This window comes from Pygoscelis adeliae, unplaced genomic scaffold, assembly GCF_000699105.1.
Source record: "Pygoscelis adeliae isolate BGI_AS28 unplaced genomic scaffold, ASM69910v1 Scaffold148, whole genome shotgun sequence".
NCBI classification, from domain to species: domain Eukaryota; kingdom Metazoa; phylum Chordata; class Aves; order Sphenisciformes; family Spheniscidae; genus Pygoscelis; species Pygoscelis adeliae.
This window is the reverse complement of record NW_008825258.1, coordinates 1,464,770-1,478,654: the sequence shown is the minus strand read 5'-3', so window position 1 is coordinate 1,478,654 and position 13,885 is coordinate 1,464,770. Positions and strand designations below refer to the sequence as shown.

The 13,885-nt window shown below is 44.6% G+C and overlaps 1 protein-coding gene across 1 annotated transcript in view; it reads left to right on the top strand.

Moving 5' to 3' along the window:
• Window positions 1-13,885, top strand: part of CADPS (Ca++-dependent secretion activator) — a 193,446-nt gene that overhangs the window by 70,532 nt on the left and 109,029 nt on the right. The window contains exons 7-9 of the mRNA XM_009329499.1: window positions 5,161-5,272; window positions 9,517-9,656; window positions 11,660-11,726. Coding sequence (XP_009327774.1) covers window positions 5,161-5,272; window positions 9,517-9,656; window positions 11,660-11,726 — 319 coding nt within the window. The remainder of the gene's footprint in view (window positions 1-5,160; window positions 5,273-9,516; window positions 9,657-11,659; window positions 11,727-13,885) is intronic.

Below are 13,885 nucleotides of genomic sequence, written 5' to 3'. Positions count from 1 at the left end.
TTTGCTTACATTTGAAAAACGATACTGAGCAGTAGTTTAATAAACTAGCACAAATCTGCCCAACATGCAGGAATATTATTCTGCAAGACTTTTTTACTTAAGCGGTAAGCTTGTGGGAACAAGGCAGAAGGGCAGCATCTCCTGCAGAGAGGTGCCATGTCCCAGGGTACTGCTGTGTACATTGAGCGTAACGCACACCTGGAGCGAACCCAGCAAGGGAAGAGTGTAGCTCTCCTTTAATACACATTTTTACTTTTATTTTCTGCTTCTTTCATGTTTATTCCATGCAGGCTGGCAAGCAAACTGGCGTTTCAATAGATATATCTGGAGAGGGAGAAAAGGTGTCCTCTGGCACTTTTGAAGCCCATGAAAACTGGTCATAGATCATGTTTAAATGTCAGCCCCGTCGAAAGCACATCACTCTCCAGCTGCTCCCACGTTAGCCTACTGACAGGCCAAGCTGGTTAGCAGGGCTGATTCATGGCCCAGCAATATAATTCAGTTGCGCTTGTTCATTATTTATAGAAATCACAGGCATCGATGTTCTGGCCAGATCAAGTTACAAGAGCAATGATGGAAGGAGGGTTACTGTTTCAAATTAGGCAGGGGCTAAGCAGACTTGCTGGAGACCACAGTACATGAATGAAAGGATTTAATGCATTCTCCTGGGTACTAACATCTATGTTCACTTTTGGGAAGGTCATGGGTACTACAGTTTCACTTAGAGGAACTTACACACAAGAGGTGAATAGAAATGATTAAGTCAATGTCACTCAAGGACAGCTGAGAAAATTGTAGATTAGGCCACATAAGTGGGATATTGCGGAGAAAAACAGCTGGCAATATGAGGAGACTAGGTGGTCTTACTCGTTTTGTCCATAAGTGGGAAGGACTGAGTAGCATCAACGTGAAGGTTTGCCGGAAGATCTCCAACGTGTTGCTTGAAACAGCTGACAGCAGCTTGGTCCAAGCAGCCTGGCACCTGCATCGGCAATGGCATCACTTTCCCTCCATGTGCCAGTCAGGACAGTGCCTGTGAGAGCTCCCAAATGCTCCTGAAATCAGGCAGGTAGGCCCATCCTTCAAGTGTTCCACATTAGACAAGCCCATGGAGGTAGTGGGGGACAAGGGTGACCTTCCTCCCTTGTTGTCTACTCACACCCTCTGGATATGTGTCGTTTTATGTTTCATTCAGAAAAAAATCTCAACGCTTTAGGCTGTTTGGTTAGTAACTGTGATGGCACCTCTAGGTGAATCTGTAGACACAAAGTCTACAGTGATGATCTACTTATTTTGCTTGTAAAAGGTAAAACAAGGGCCAGCATTTGTCAAGTTAGCACCTGGGGCATATCTCATCCTCTGGCTTTTTGCAGCCAGAAGAGTTTAGCTACTCATTCTAAATTTGATGCCTAACTAGAAACCCGGAAGATGCAAGTAGATCCTATGGATGTCACTGGGACAGCACAGATGTGATAAATAGAGCGATAATTCTAACAAAGTCCTTATGCATGGCAGCATTTCTTGGCCGGCTCCAGGCTTTGGGATATGCTGGGCAATAAGAAATGCCAGACTGAGGGTTTCAGGAGGGATTCAGACAGTTAATATGGTCCTAACTGAGAAAGTACTGTCAGGATTTTTCCGCTTGTATCCTTTTCTCTGGTGTGTATATATATCCTTTTGGCCAGAATGACATTATTTGTCCTCGTTTGCAGATGTATTATTGCTCTGAAGTGTAAGCATGAGCTCTGTGATATGGGGACAGGATAGTGTGGCTACTTCATGAGAAGATTTGTCCTGAACAGGTCCCAAGGCACCTTCCCAACAAATAAACTCCTGCAGTGATAACCTGCTTAATTATTAAATATGGAAATGAAACCATTACATTGTTAGTCCCTCAGAAGATCCTAATACCTAACTACTGTCCAGAGCTAATTTTCTGAACAATAATTTAATACACAGCACAGATAAACTGCGTACTTAGATTGAATACAAATGATGTTTCAGTGTCATTAATTATGGCCTTATGCTGAGCATCACTATAGCAACTAATGACATCACCGCAGGCTTCAACCTGCACAAAACCCAACTTCTGAGGGTCTCTATTTGTTGGCGCGGATCTTTTCAGGGCTTTTGGGGGTATGAATATGGAAGCACCACAGTGTTGTCAAGGGTTTGCTATGTATGTTTACTGTCGTTTGAAACATTTATTCCCTTTGTGGTTAATGTTGTTCTCATGAAGGAAACCTAATGAAAATTACTGTTTGTATTTGGTTAGTAACATTTGTTGATAACATATGGTCTGGGAATGCTTCAGCAAATAAGAGCTTTTTAATAGTAAACAGAGATATGAGTTCTATAAAGCAGATGCTGTCAAAATACACAGTGTAAGGTTGGATATTTTCTTACTTTTGCCTCTTACCCGAAGCAAGATTATCTTCCTACTTTCCCTGCTCGTGTCAATGTAGTTTTTTTAAGAGAGAAAACATAACCTGTGACCTGAAGCTGCAATTAGAAAATAAGGTTGTTTCTTGGTTCTTATGCTTAAAACGTTTATTAGGTAGCTGATGGCTCACACAGCCATAAAAGATACAATATTGAGGATCTGTCTGGACCTGTAGTGCTGCAGATAATTTATGCCAAACCTCTGCTCCCTGGCACTGGTGGCAGTTTGATGCATCGTCATAAAAGATGAAACATGTGGAACAGTGCACCAGGAGAGAAAACTTCAGGGCAAAGCTGACGAAGAAACTGAGTTCATTAATCAGCTCTGCGCTGAACATGCTCGTGTGCTAGGCTCAGTTGGATGAGATTTGCTCAGAGGAGAGCAAAACGTAGAACCATACTTCTTGGGCACAGGAGGGAGTAAATTAGTTTTCCTGATAACTTTCCAAATGCAAAACCTGCTGTTTGGTATTTATGTTTGAAGAACATCTAGTTGCTGGACCACATGCCATCTGAGCCTTTTCCCAGTCATTTCAAGGGAACGGCCTTTCTTCAGCAGAGGACCTATTTTGAGGACAGTGTACACTAAGAAAGTGTCATTAATAGCGTGAGGGTGAATAGAAGTGGTTAGTGAGATATGGTATAATCTCTCATCTAACTTGCATTATTTTAGGTTGCAGTGTGTGTTCCATCGCATCACTCGGAGGTGTTGCTCACGGCATGCTCTTGTACAAAAAGCACCTTGTCTGTGATTATTCTTCAAGCTCGCTTGTACACTTTGTATGAGTTTTGAAGTGTGATGAATTTTCAGGGTCTCTGGGAACAACATAGAAATCTAGTTCATAATGAATTATAAAAAAGACAAAGAAAGAGAACAAAAAAAGAAAAAAGAGCAGTTTTTATCTGCTAGTTTCACACTGGGCCTCTGCATGATCGGATGTTCAGGAGCATCCTCCTTGCAGTGGTGCACTCTTCCCCAGTCCTCCCTCTGCCCTTCATCTGTGGCTGAGCTGTTCTCTGCTAACAAGGCCAAGTGCAGTTTTAGGAGTGTTTTGCTTAACTCTGGAAGTTTCTGTCCAGCTTTATTTTAATAAGTTTCTACTTTCTCAGCTGTAGAAACAAAGCTTGAAACACAGCTGTGAAGTCTCAAACATAAAAGCATCATGACTTTTTACCCCTTAGTGTAGAAGGTATTTTCTTCTCTTCTCTGCTACTTTCAAAATTGGTTAAAGTTTACAAATAGGCATTAGATCAAGTTCCACTTAATTTCTGTTCTGTGACCCTCTTTAAGTCTGTGCTTGTTTGCCAGAGGGGAGCATTTTCCTGTATCTCAAAAACCACAGCACAGGTTAGAAATTTGACATGCTGGTGTGAGCAGCACCACTTCTGGAGGCTCTTCATGAGCCTATTTGAAAAGCTGTGGCCCTTAGGACGTTGAACAGACTTGGTGTTTCACAAACTTCTTTTCCCTACGATCTCTCTAAATCAAAGCTGACTGCTGTGTAAGGTCCGGATATCTTTAAGAGAACCCCACAAGGATGCTCGCCAGCGCAGCTCAGGTGAGCCCTCGTGGATGTCGCCAGGCAGCAGCTCCAGCTGCAGCACACTGCTTGCTAGGACGGGAACAGGACCCAGGAGGAAAGTCCCTGAAACAAAGTGCAGTGGGCTGTGGCCAAACTGGGGCTCTGTCCTCAAAGCTTCCCCAGGTATCCGGGGCCAGAGAGGAAACCTCTAGCGTGACATTCTCAGGCCCATCACCAGACCTCCCTCCGGCGGGCTGCAGGGCTGCTGCGGTTCCCACGCTCGCGTGAGGAAGGTCAGCTGCAGGGTGGGCTCCCCTTGTAAGACTTAAAATGGCAAGTTTGGCCATAGGTGTCGGCAGACTGTGGCTGGGACCCTGTGCCTGCAGGGTCCCATGTGGAATGAGTTCACGTTCTCTGCACACTTGGGCAGCTTGTGGTTGCAGGAGCTTGGAGATGTCCTCTAGAAACATGCATGTCTAGAGAGGGTTTTCACATACGGTGGGTCTTTCAGCCTCCATAGCGCTGCTTTCCAAGCCACGGGACCAGCCAGGGGACGACTCATGGGGTACAAATAGTAGACGGTGGTCTCAGTTCATTGTGTAGTTGGAGAGGTGGCCACTTCCTGGCCACTGCTGTCCCATCCTCAAGGAGCTGGTGTCCTGCTCTGCAGTCCTAGCAAACTAGGATTACTCCAGATGTAATGGCTTGAACTTAAACCTGGGCTGGGCTGGAGGGCTAGGCTGGGACTCAGAAGAGGACCCAGGTTAAATTGGGGTTTCTTCAGAGAAAGCAAACCTCACTATCAACCTGGAAAGGAGAGGTTAATTAGCCAAGAGAAGAGCAGAGGCATGAGCGATTACAGATGTCCTAGGTGCAGATGTCCTTGATCCTCAACGTCTGTTGTGACTATACAGGTTGTCACTGCAGGAGACATATTGTTCTTTCTAAGTAAAAAAGTTCTCTTAAATTTGGTTTCATGCTGCTCCCAAATACTCTCTTTTTTTCCCCAAAGAACCATCATGGGTTTTCCAAACATCTGTCCCATGTTTGCCTAAGATAATTAATGTCCTTATCACTCAGCCCATCCACTTTGGATTGTGCCAGACAGGACATTTTTGTTTAACCATTGCATGCCCAAGGTGTTGTGCTGCTGACCTGCCGGTGGAGCTGAACATCTCTGTCCCTGTTTTCGCAGCTGGGGCACCCAAGGAGACTTCACAACAACACACGCGCTTCCTGCAGTGAAGGTGAAGCTGTTCACGGAGAGCACGGGAGTGCTGGCTCTGGAGGACAAAGAGCTTGGGAGGGTAAGGAGATTTTGAGTTTAATGTTTCCTTCTGGCCTTGCTTTTCTAGAGAAATCTCTCCTGTACGGAAATATCTTTGGAGCACAACATGCTCTGCTTTTTTGCCAAGCTTCAGGAGAGAGGAAAAAAAGCAAGCTCTCCACTGCTGGAAAGGAGTGCATCTCGCATGCTGTCTTTGTTGTGAGTTTTTAATGGCAGCATTTCAGCTGGCTGTGCCTGCACTTAGCAAAGGCAGAGGATCTTGTGTGTGATATTGGCAGTCCGGAAAGCCTTAGAAGTTGCTTACGGAAATGGACATTCCTGAGGCAGAAAAGGGGATTATGCTGAAGCAAAAAGAGGGGATTTAAGTTTGGCAAGAGAGTATTAAGCTGCTCTCATATCTGCTGAGCAGCCAGTGCACGGTTTGAGCATTTGAAAGCACTGACTGCGGTACTCACTGCAAAGGGCTTGAAATCCTGGCTCCCCTGGGGATTGTGGCTGAACTGGTGGCTTCAGTGGGGCTGGACTGGGGAGCAAAATGTGGAGGTTCATTTCCCCCATCAATGGTGTTAATAGCAAAGAGCTCAGATTCCCGGGGTACTGGCCACAGAGCCAACCTTCCCACTCCATCTCTGCCTCTCACCTGCGGTCCCTAAACCAGTGCCCTGGGACTGGTGCATCGCTGCAGCCCACAGCTCCAGAATATCTGTGGACGGCACTTTTCTGTGGCTTTGGGACAGTTCAGTTAGTCTCCGTGATTTTTTGCAGCTGTATAATTTGTGTTGGCCCCAGGCAGCAAACTCCCTGCCATCCCTTCCTCAGCTCTTCAAGGGTGTGAGATCTGCATGGTGAAGACCCCATGAAAACTGGTTCACGGGAAGAGAGGCTGCACCTTACACATGGGCTTGGCACCTCCCATGTCACGGCTCAGCTTCTCCAGGAGCAGCCTGGGCTCTGTCTGCCCGGCTCTGCAGCACACCTTGCTCTCTGCCTTGTCTACATTGCCATGGCCAAGAAAGCCATAGCCAAGAAAGCCACTGATCCTGTGGCAAGCCCAAGTATGGTATTTAAAGTTATGGACTAAGCTGTTGGGATATTTCTTGCTAACTCTGTGGCTGCTTGTGCCTTGACACAGGAGAGTCTGTGTCTGTAAAACAAAATTTTTCCTAATTAACATGGTTTTGTATTTGTCCTGTTCATAAAAGTGCTAAATGTTTTTCCAGGTCCTAGTGAGCTGTTGATCTAATTTATATCTTTATGGTGGAGAGTGCTGCATGTTATTTTGTCTCATATAATTTTTGTTCACTTTAGCTATTTGGGTTTTCATGTTCAGGTAACATCCTTTGTTCTTGCACTTGAGAGAGAGAAAAGCAAAGCTACACCTTCTTTTCTCCGCTCAATCTTCTCTTCAAAGAGTCACGGCTCCTTTGGACTTTCCTCATCCACACCTTGATCCTTCCTTTCTCCCTGTCCTGCTCCTTTTTTCACAAAGGGGGTGACCCCACCAGGCTGCAGTACTCCAGCTGAAGACCTACAGCTGCTTTGCTGCACAACATCATAATATTTTCAGGATTATTTTCAAAATCTCGTTCTTCAAACAGCCCGGCACTCCTGCCGTTATCCGCTGCAGCATGCTGAGCAGAGCTTTTCACCCGGCCGGCCGCGATGCCATTCAGGGCTTTTTTCCCTGAGTGGTTACACTTGGTGTAGACCCACTTGCTTTGTAAGTCTTGTTTCCACTGGCAGCCATGAGTGGGGCTGACTTTGCTGGTCTTGGGAAGCAATTAGCTGTGCATGTTGTTCTGAGAAAGACGTCAGGCCCCAAAGCAACCCCTCTTGCCCTGAAATGCTGATGAGCCAGCCCCGCCAATGCGCTTTAATTCCTGGTCCAGCGGGAAGCCATCCCTCAGCTCTGAGCTTCTGCGGTCTGAAGGATGTGGGCCAGCAGCGGCTAGCGCGGGGAGCCGGGTGGTGATTTCCCCTGGCCCGTGGCCACCAGCGCTTTCAGTCAGCCGAACTTCAAAGGGATGCTCGGTGTGCCTGAAGCAGCCGAGAGATGACGCGTGTCTGCTCAGGCTGCATCAGGATTTCTTTTTTAATGAAATAATGAAACCAGGAGCGTGTTAAGCCCCTGGTTTAGCTGTTGGAGTGGGCACGAACCTGTCTGCATGAAGAGGGAAGCAGGTTTTATACACAAAAACACCCATGCTCAGCCGCCCTTTGAGAATCGGCTTTGTGCTCTCCCAGGCATGTACAATGCTCACTTTCTATTGCGAGTGTTAAATTGGCAACCAGCCGGTACTCCTCATTTCACCACTTTTATCAAAGGGAGAGCTGGAAAATGCTCCCAAGCCCTAAACTGCTGGATGGGCAGCTGAAGGCATGGGAATACATCCTGGCCCTTTTGAAGGTGGTGGCAAGGCTCCCACGGATTTCAGCCATGCCAAGACTTCATCTACTGAGAGCCAGGAGGGGAAGAGCCATGAATTACAACAACACTGAGCAAAGTTTATGCACCTTCTGATGAAAAAGAGTTAGAAATCAAAGTAGAGAGCATCCCAAACACCCTGAGTGGCTGCTGCCTCGGTGAGAGGTGCGGTTTAGTGCAAGTCTGTGTGCTTGCACAACCCACCTTGCAGTGGGTCCTCAGAGTTTGAATCCATCCGTGTTTCTAACAACACCGTGTGGAGGACTCACTTTTCATCTTCAGGATTTGCTTAAATGTGGTTTTTTCCAAGAGTGATGCAGTAGAGACTGGTGTTGCTCAGTTATCTGTGTAACTAATAACAGCTTCAGATTCCTACCAGAGAAAGCACTAGTCTAATTCAATAAAAGAAGTGATAAATAATGTTGATGAATAAGAGTGAAGTCAAGAACCTACTGATGTTAACCCCAGTCTTTGGACCAGAGGCAATAAAATCATTTTAAAAATGATTCATCAGAGGGATGAATAGCGTCAGGGATATTTTGGTGGAAAATAGCCCCTAGGTTGTTGACTCAGCAGTAACATTCATTCCTCTCCTCTGAAGAGCAGAGGAATACAAGATTATAGTCTGGGCTAGAGTTTGGCAGGAGCATGGACTAAGCGTGAGCAAAGAAGTGATGGCAGCACAGCACATAATGAGGGTGAATGCTGCCATTTGTAAAATAATTTGCTTGCGTAAAGGTTAATGGATTTAAAGGAGATTCATCTCACTTCAGGATGGTGGAAACTTGGATGAATTTGTGCCAGTCAAAAAGTCACCTCTGAGAGTAAAAACATCAGAATAGGAATGGGCGTAGGAGGGAGAGGGTTAAGTCCCCTCAGAGGACACACATGGAAACACCAGGAGAAAATGGTGGATGTGGTGTAGTTCTGGGAGAATACTTTCTGGCTCACTGTCTGAGGGAGCTACTCTGCTTTGTATGGGTAATGGGTGAGTGGGAAGAGCACAGCTATGGTCAGAAAAGATTACTCACCTCTTGGAGCCTTTCGATTTCTTTGATGAGCCAAGCACTTCCATTGGTGTTCATCTGCACAACTCCACTGTAGTCTGGTGTTGCAATGATTTACAGCAGCTGGAGACCATCCCATCATTTCCTCACTGCATGAAATGGAAGCAGAGAGTCCTGCAGCCACTGGTGTCATGACATGGGATGCAGATTTTATCTGCTGTCGTAGTGCAGTCAGACACACCAGCCTATGTAAAACATTGCCTCCTGCATCGAGTCTTAACAGTAAGCAAAAAATCAAACCAGTTTCCCCACAACCTGATAGTAGCAATAGATGAACCACTTTAGGTAGAGCTTTCTGAGCCCTCGAAACAGCTCACCTCACATGGGAAATGTCAGGAAGGCTGGAGGTTGCCTGAGTTGTACGAGGCTGAAAGTGGGGGATTGCAGTGGGCAACCTCAGCAAAAACTTGTTACTGGTTTGCTAATCTCAGCAGTCCACCATCACAACTAGACTGATTTACTTGGACAGTTGCAAGCTCGTTTACCACGGTCTTTCCTTAAACGATGGGAACTGATAATGCTGTTCTGTTCTGCACAACCCCATGAACAATGGCACAGTAGAGAGAGGAGCCAAAGAATATATAAACTAATCCCAAAATAATAAGCTGTACTTTAAAAAAGCAATAAAAAGCCATCCTCACTGATGTGAGTAGAAATTTCCAGACCAACTTTCAGGAGAAAAGTAGCTCATATGATGTGCTTTTGTTCCCCATTACAACCCATTTTGTGAATAATTTTTCCCTTTAACATTGTTGATTTTGACACTTGCAGGTTGTTCTCCACCCGACTCCCAATAGCCCAAAGCAATCAGAGTGGCACAAAATGACTGTTTCCAAAAACTGCCCGGATCAAGACCTGAAGATCAAGCTTGCCGTGCGAATGGATAAGCCTCAAAACATGAAGCACTCTGGGTAAATGCTTGTCTCGATCTGAACTCAATTTGTTTTGAATGTGCCTTAGAAAAATTCTCTTTTTTAAGATTCTGGAAGAGAAACTCTTTTTCTCAAGTTCACAGGAGGTCAAAAGAAAGATAAATATAAAAATGGCATTAGTTCAGTCGTTTATAATGCACTTTCCGTATTCTTAGCATACTCTTTTTAATGTGTATCAGCCAAACGGTTTAAATTTTAAACAGTATTCCTCAGGAAATTGCTAGGTTCTTTTTTTTCCTGTAAGGAAATAATAGGTGAACTGCCTGACTCTCTTACTGAGAACAGTATAATTTCCTAAGTTATTCTGCACAAAAGCACAGTGCACCTCCCACTTGAAATAAACTCCAGTGTGATTGTCATTATTTATCCAGAGATACACAGTACAATTAAACAGAAGTTGCTTGGAGTAGGACTAATGTTCTGGACGGTTAAAAGGGAAACCTCTCCCCTCCAGACGTGAGTGTCAGAGGATCTGGGGCCAGGGGGATCCCTGACTGCCACCCCTGGCTTCCACCTTTGTGCCGTCCAATGACAAATTAGATCATCCTTGGGAAGATCTAGCTAGCGCCATTGGCAAGGCTTTCCTCTGTTCGCTCTTCAGAGCTGAGGATGTGATAAAAAATAGAAACTATCCAGGAAAGTCAGTGTTTTGATTAACTCTTTCTCCAGTATGTTTTTGGTGCTATAAAAATGACTTAGTTTCATTTTTATTTTCATAGTGTTTTGTTAGATTCAATCCATTATTAGATGGTTTGGATCACTCATCTTTTTTTCAATTCCTTCTCCTCCTCCTCCTGTCTTCTCTGCTAATGAGATCGGAGCCAATAGCCACATATGAAGTTTAATTTTTCCACCACGATCACAGGCACCAAACCCAAGAAAGGACAGTTCACCTGTCGTACTTGTTTCCTTGACCCCAGCTGGTAACAACAGGGCTCAGCAGTCCTGCATTTTCTCAGGCTTTCAACTAACATTCGATTTACAAGATGCTGCTTAAAACTATGTGGTTTATAATACTAGCTTCCTATCAGAACTGAGATTGTCTTTCTGTTGATGTTAGCGGCAATAGCAAAAAGGACAATTATTTCCCTGTTCTTGAACTAGCCAGGGACTCGATGCCCACATCAGCATGACTTGGACTTTTGTGGCTTAAATGTTCACCAAGAGTATGTTGGATCTCTTCTGGCATAAGGAACCACTAGCATAACCAAAAAGGAATTGTTTTTCTATGTATTGAGCCAGAACCAAAGTAATTATAATGATACATAAAACGTAATAATGCTGAATAATGTCCTTGTATTTATTATTAGTGTGGTGCTGCCACTGTTTTTGCAGAGATTAAATGCTAATTTTGACATTAATTTTAAAAGTTAATTCTTCCTTTGTAGAAAACAGTAAATACACTCCTCCTTAGAAATTAATTCAGTTTGCTTGAATATCTATAGCCAAGCGATTTCTAGGAATTCACCTTAAGCTGTTCAGCAAAGTGTCCTGGTTTAGTCAGTCCAGTGGCTACTGGGATCCTGGGTACTGGTTTTGATGTAGTAAGTAACTCTCTGTTTGACAGCTCCCCTCAGCCAAATGGTTTTGTGAAGGCTTAAAGCAACATTTGGGGTTTCTCTCCCTTAATTCTTCTGTTGCAAATGTATTCTTCACCAATCCTACCATGTTGTAGCGATTCACAGGCATTAAAGGGCTTCTAAATTCTGAGCAAGTTGTGAAAGACAAAGAGGAAGAGAGAATTAATACTGTGTAACATTAAGACTCTGGGCTAGAGTGACACTTATGTGTCACTTTCTTTACAGGTTATTTGTTCAGGCTAGAAATAAACACATTCATGAATGCTGCTGAGCTTAAAAGTCTTGTAATTATTCCTGCTTGTGTATTAACTTCAGTTTCTAGGTGTGAAGAAAACATACTGAAAAGCAAGAGAACAACATATAGTCACTTGTGTACTGAATTCACCTATTCTTTTATCCTAGATATTTATGGGCCATTGGTAAAAATGTTTGGAAGAGATGGAAGAAACGATTCTTTGTCCTGGTCCAGGTAACAGATTTAACTAGAAATGATCTTAAATCACAACTTGAGATATTTAAGTCTTTGTTCTGGCCATTTTTGGTGTTGTATAATTGATGCAGAGCTGTGCTTCTGTGTAGGGTGTTTGTTAAGTGATGGATTTTTTTTCTAAATGTATACAACTTTTCAAAGATATCCCAGTTGCAGACCTCTAGCCATGAGTTTCCTGATGCAAATGGAAGCTTGGTGAAATGGAGAACCAATTTTAGTGAGGAATTAATGAGATGAGGAGGAAGCTCAGTCTGTCTTGGCTGGAGGTGCTTGGGTGCAAATGCTCCCTTTTGAGCCTCCAGGTAAAATTTGAAGTCCATTGAAATCTACAGAAGTTTCATCGCTGGCTACGTCAGAGTCAGTATTTCATTCCTGACGTTTATTTTGCTTTCATGTTCATTACTGCCTCTCATTGTCTGCGGCTCTCATCGATGATTTTGCGATGTCTTTGTTCCTTTTCCCTTTTTTGTTTTTTTCACTTTCTGCCCTCTCAGTTTCGGTAGACCTGTATATTTGACCATGGTTAAGAATTTCAAGGAAACAGGCAGATGTCCTCTGTGACCTAAAAGGATCTGGTCAGTACTGGGTGCGTGAGATCTTCCCTCACCTTCCCAAGGGCAGCTGAAACCACTGCATTGGCCACAGAAGTGTGGGGCCCGTTTGAGCAGCTCCATCTTCACACCAACCTGATAAAGCCACAGAGTCCTCTTGGGTCCATCTCTCCCTCCCTCCTCTCTGGGTTCCCCAGGGTATGTTGTCTCCAAGTATGAGAAATAAAAGCTTTGTGCAGGGTCCTGTGATGAAAGATGCTCTGATGGAATAACATGAGATCCAGCTGAGATCTTGTGCCAGCACAGATCCAAAGTGATCAAGTCAGAGGGTGAAATCCTGCTGCCGATGAAGCAGATGGCAGGTCTGCCGCAGAGGGGCCGGGATTTCACCCGTGTGTAAGAACTGAGATGGTGTAAACCGGGTGCACCAGGCTCCGCATTTGGGATGGAGCATGCTCGTGTGCTGGCTTTCTTGTGCTGGTAAGGGGAGGATTCCACGCAGTCCATCTTCCACCTTACACAGCTGGCTTCTCTGGTCCTAAATCACCGGATGTTAACTGGTTAGTTTGTTTTGAGTTAATTATTACTCAAAGTTCAACTGTCTCGGTAGGAAGCTTAATTGCATTCCCTGTTTGTCCATCACTGCCGGCCTCCATAGCGCCAAACTATGTGACAGATAAGAAAATCCATCCTGGGGAGGTAAAAGGGATTTATGATGTACGTGACCCATGTAAGTAGGAGCCTATTTGGAGAGACCAGTTGAGTAACTAGTCTAATTCCAATAACCAAGTATGATTAGCAGTGACAGTTGATCAGCAGTGACAGTTTAAGTGCTTGTTTTGTTACTCCAAATGGGGTCAAAATGGCCACAGAAGTGGGGGAGTTAGTGTAGAGCAGCCACAGGAGATGCTTCTATCTGCCCAAGCAGTATGTTTAGATTTAGGTAAGTGATGGGTTTAGGATCTGTGTAATCCATTCCTAGAGGCATCTGGTTTGCAAATGCACCCTCCGTGCAGGGACTGGCCAGGTCCCTGGTGAGGTAGGGTGCTTGGCAGCTCGCAGGGGAACCCAGCGTCTTGCAGATCTAGACCACTGGAGGTAAATCCCAAACTATCTCCTGGGTAAGAAGCGGCAGAGGCCATAATGAAGGAAAGGCCTCTTGAGAACATTATGCAGTGGTCCTGTTCTTGGGCAGGGATTGAGGGATTGCTTTTCTCTGTATGTTTCCTTTATTATGTTCTGAAATGAAGTTAAAAGTGCTGTGGCAGTCTGCGATCACCTGTAGAGCAACTAGTATTGCTTTTCCCTGGGAGATATTATTCCTATTAGACCAAGTTCTCAGTCCCTTTTTCCCTGTGAACAGGGATTCTCCAAAGCAGAGAATCCTCTTTCCTAACATAGCTTCTCCCATAAATAAATCTATTGATACTCTTCTGTGCAAGGGTTTGCAGGTTTGGACATGGATTCCCATGTCTCTCTCAAGGAGCCTTTCTTCTGGCCATTCTATATGGTTGCAATCACTTCTCTAGTTTTCAGTTGCTATATATTCTTCAGCTTGCTGTGGAATTGAAGCTCTCAGAGTTATTC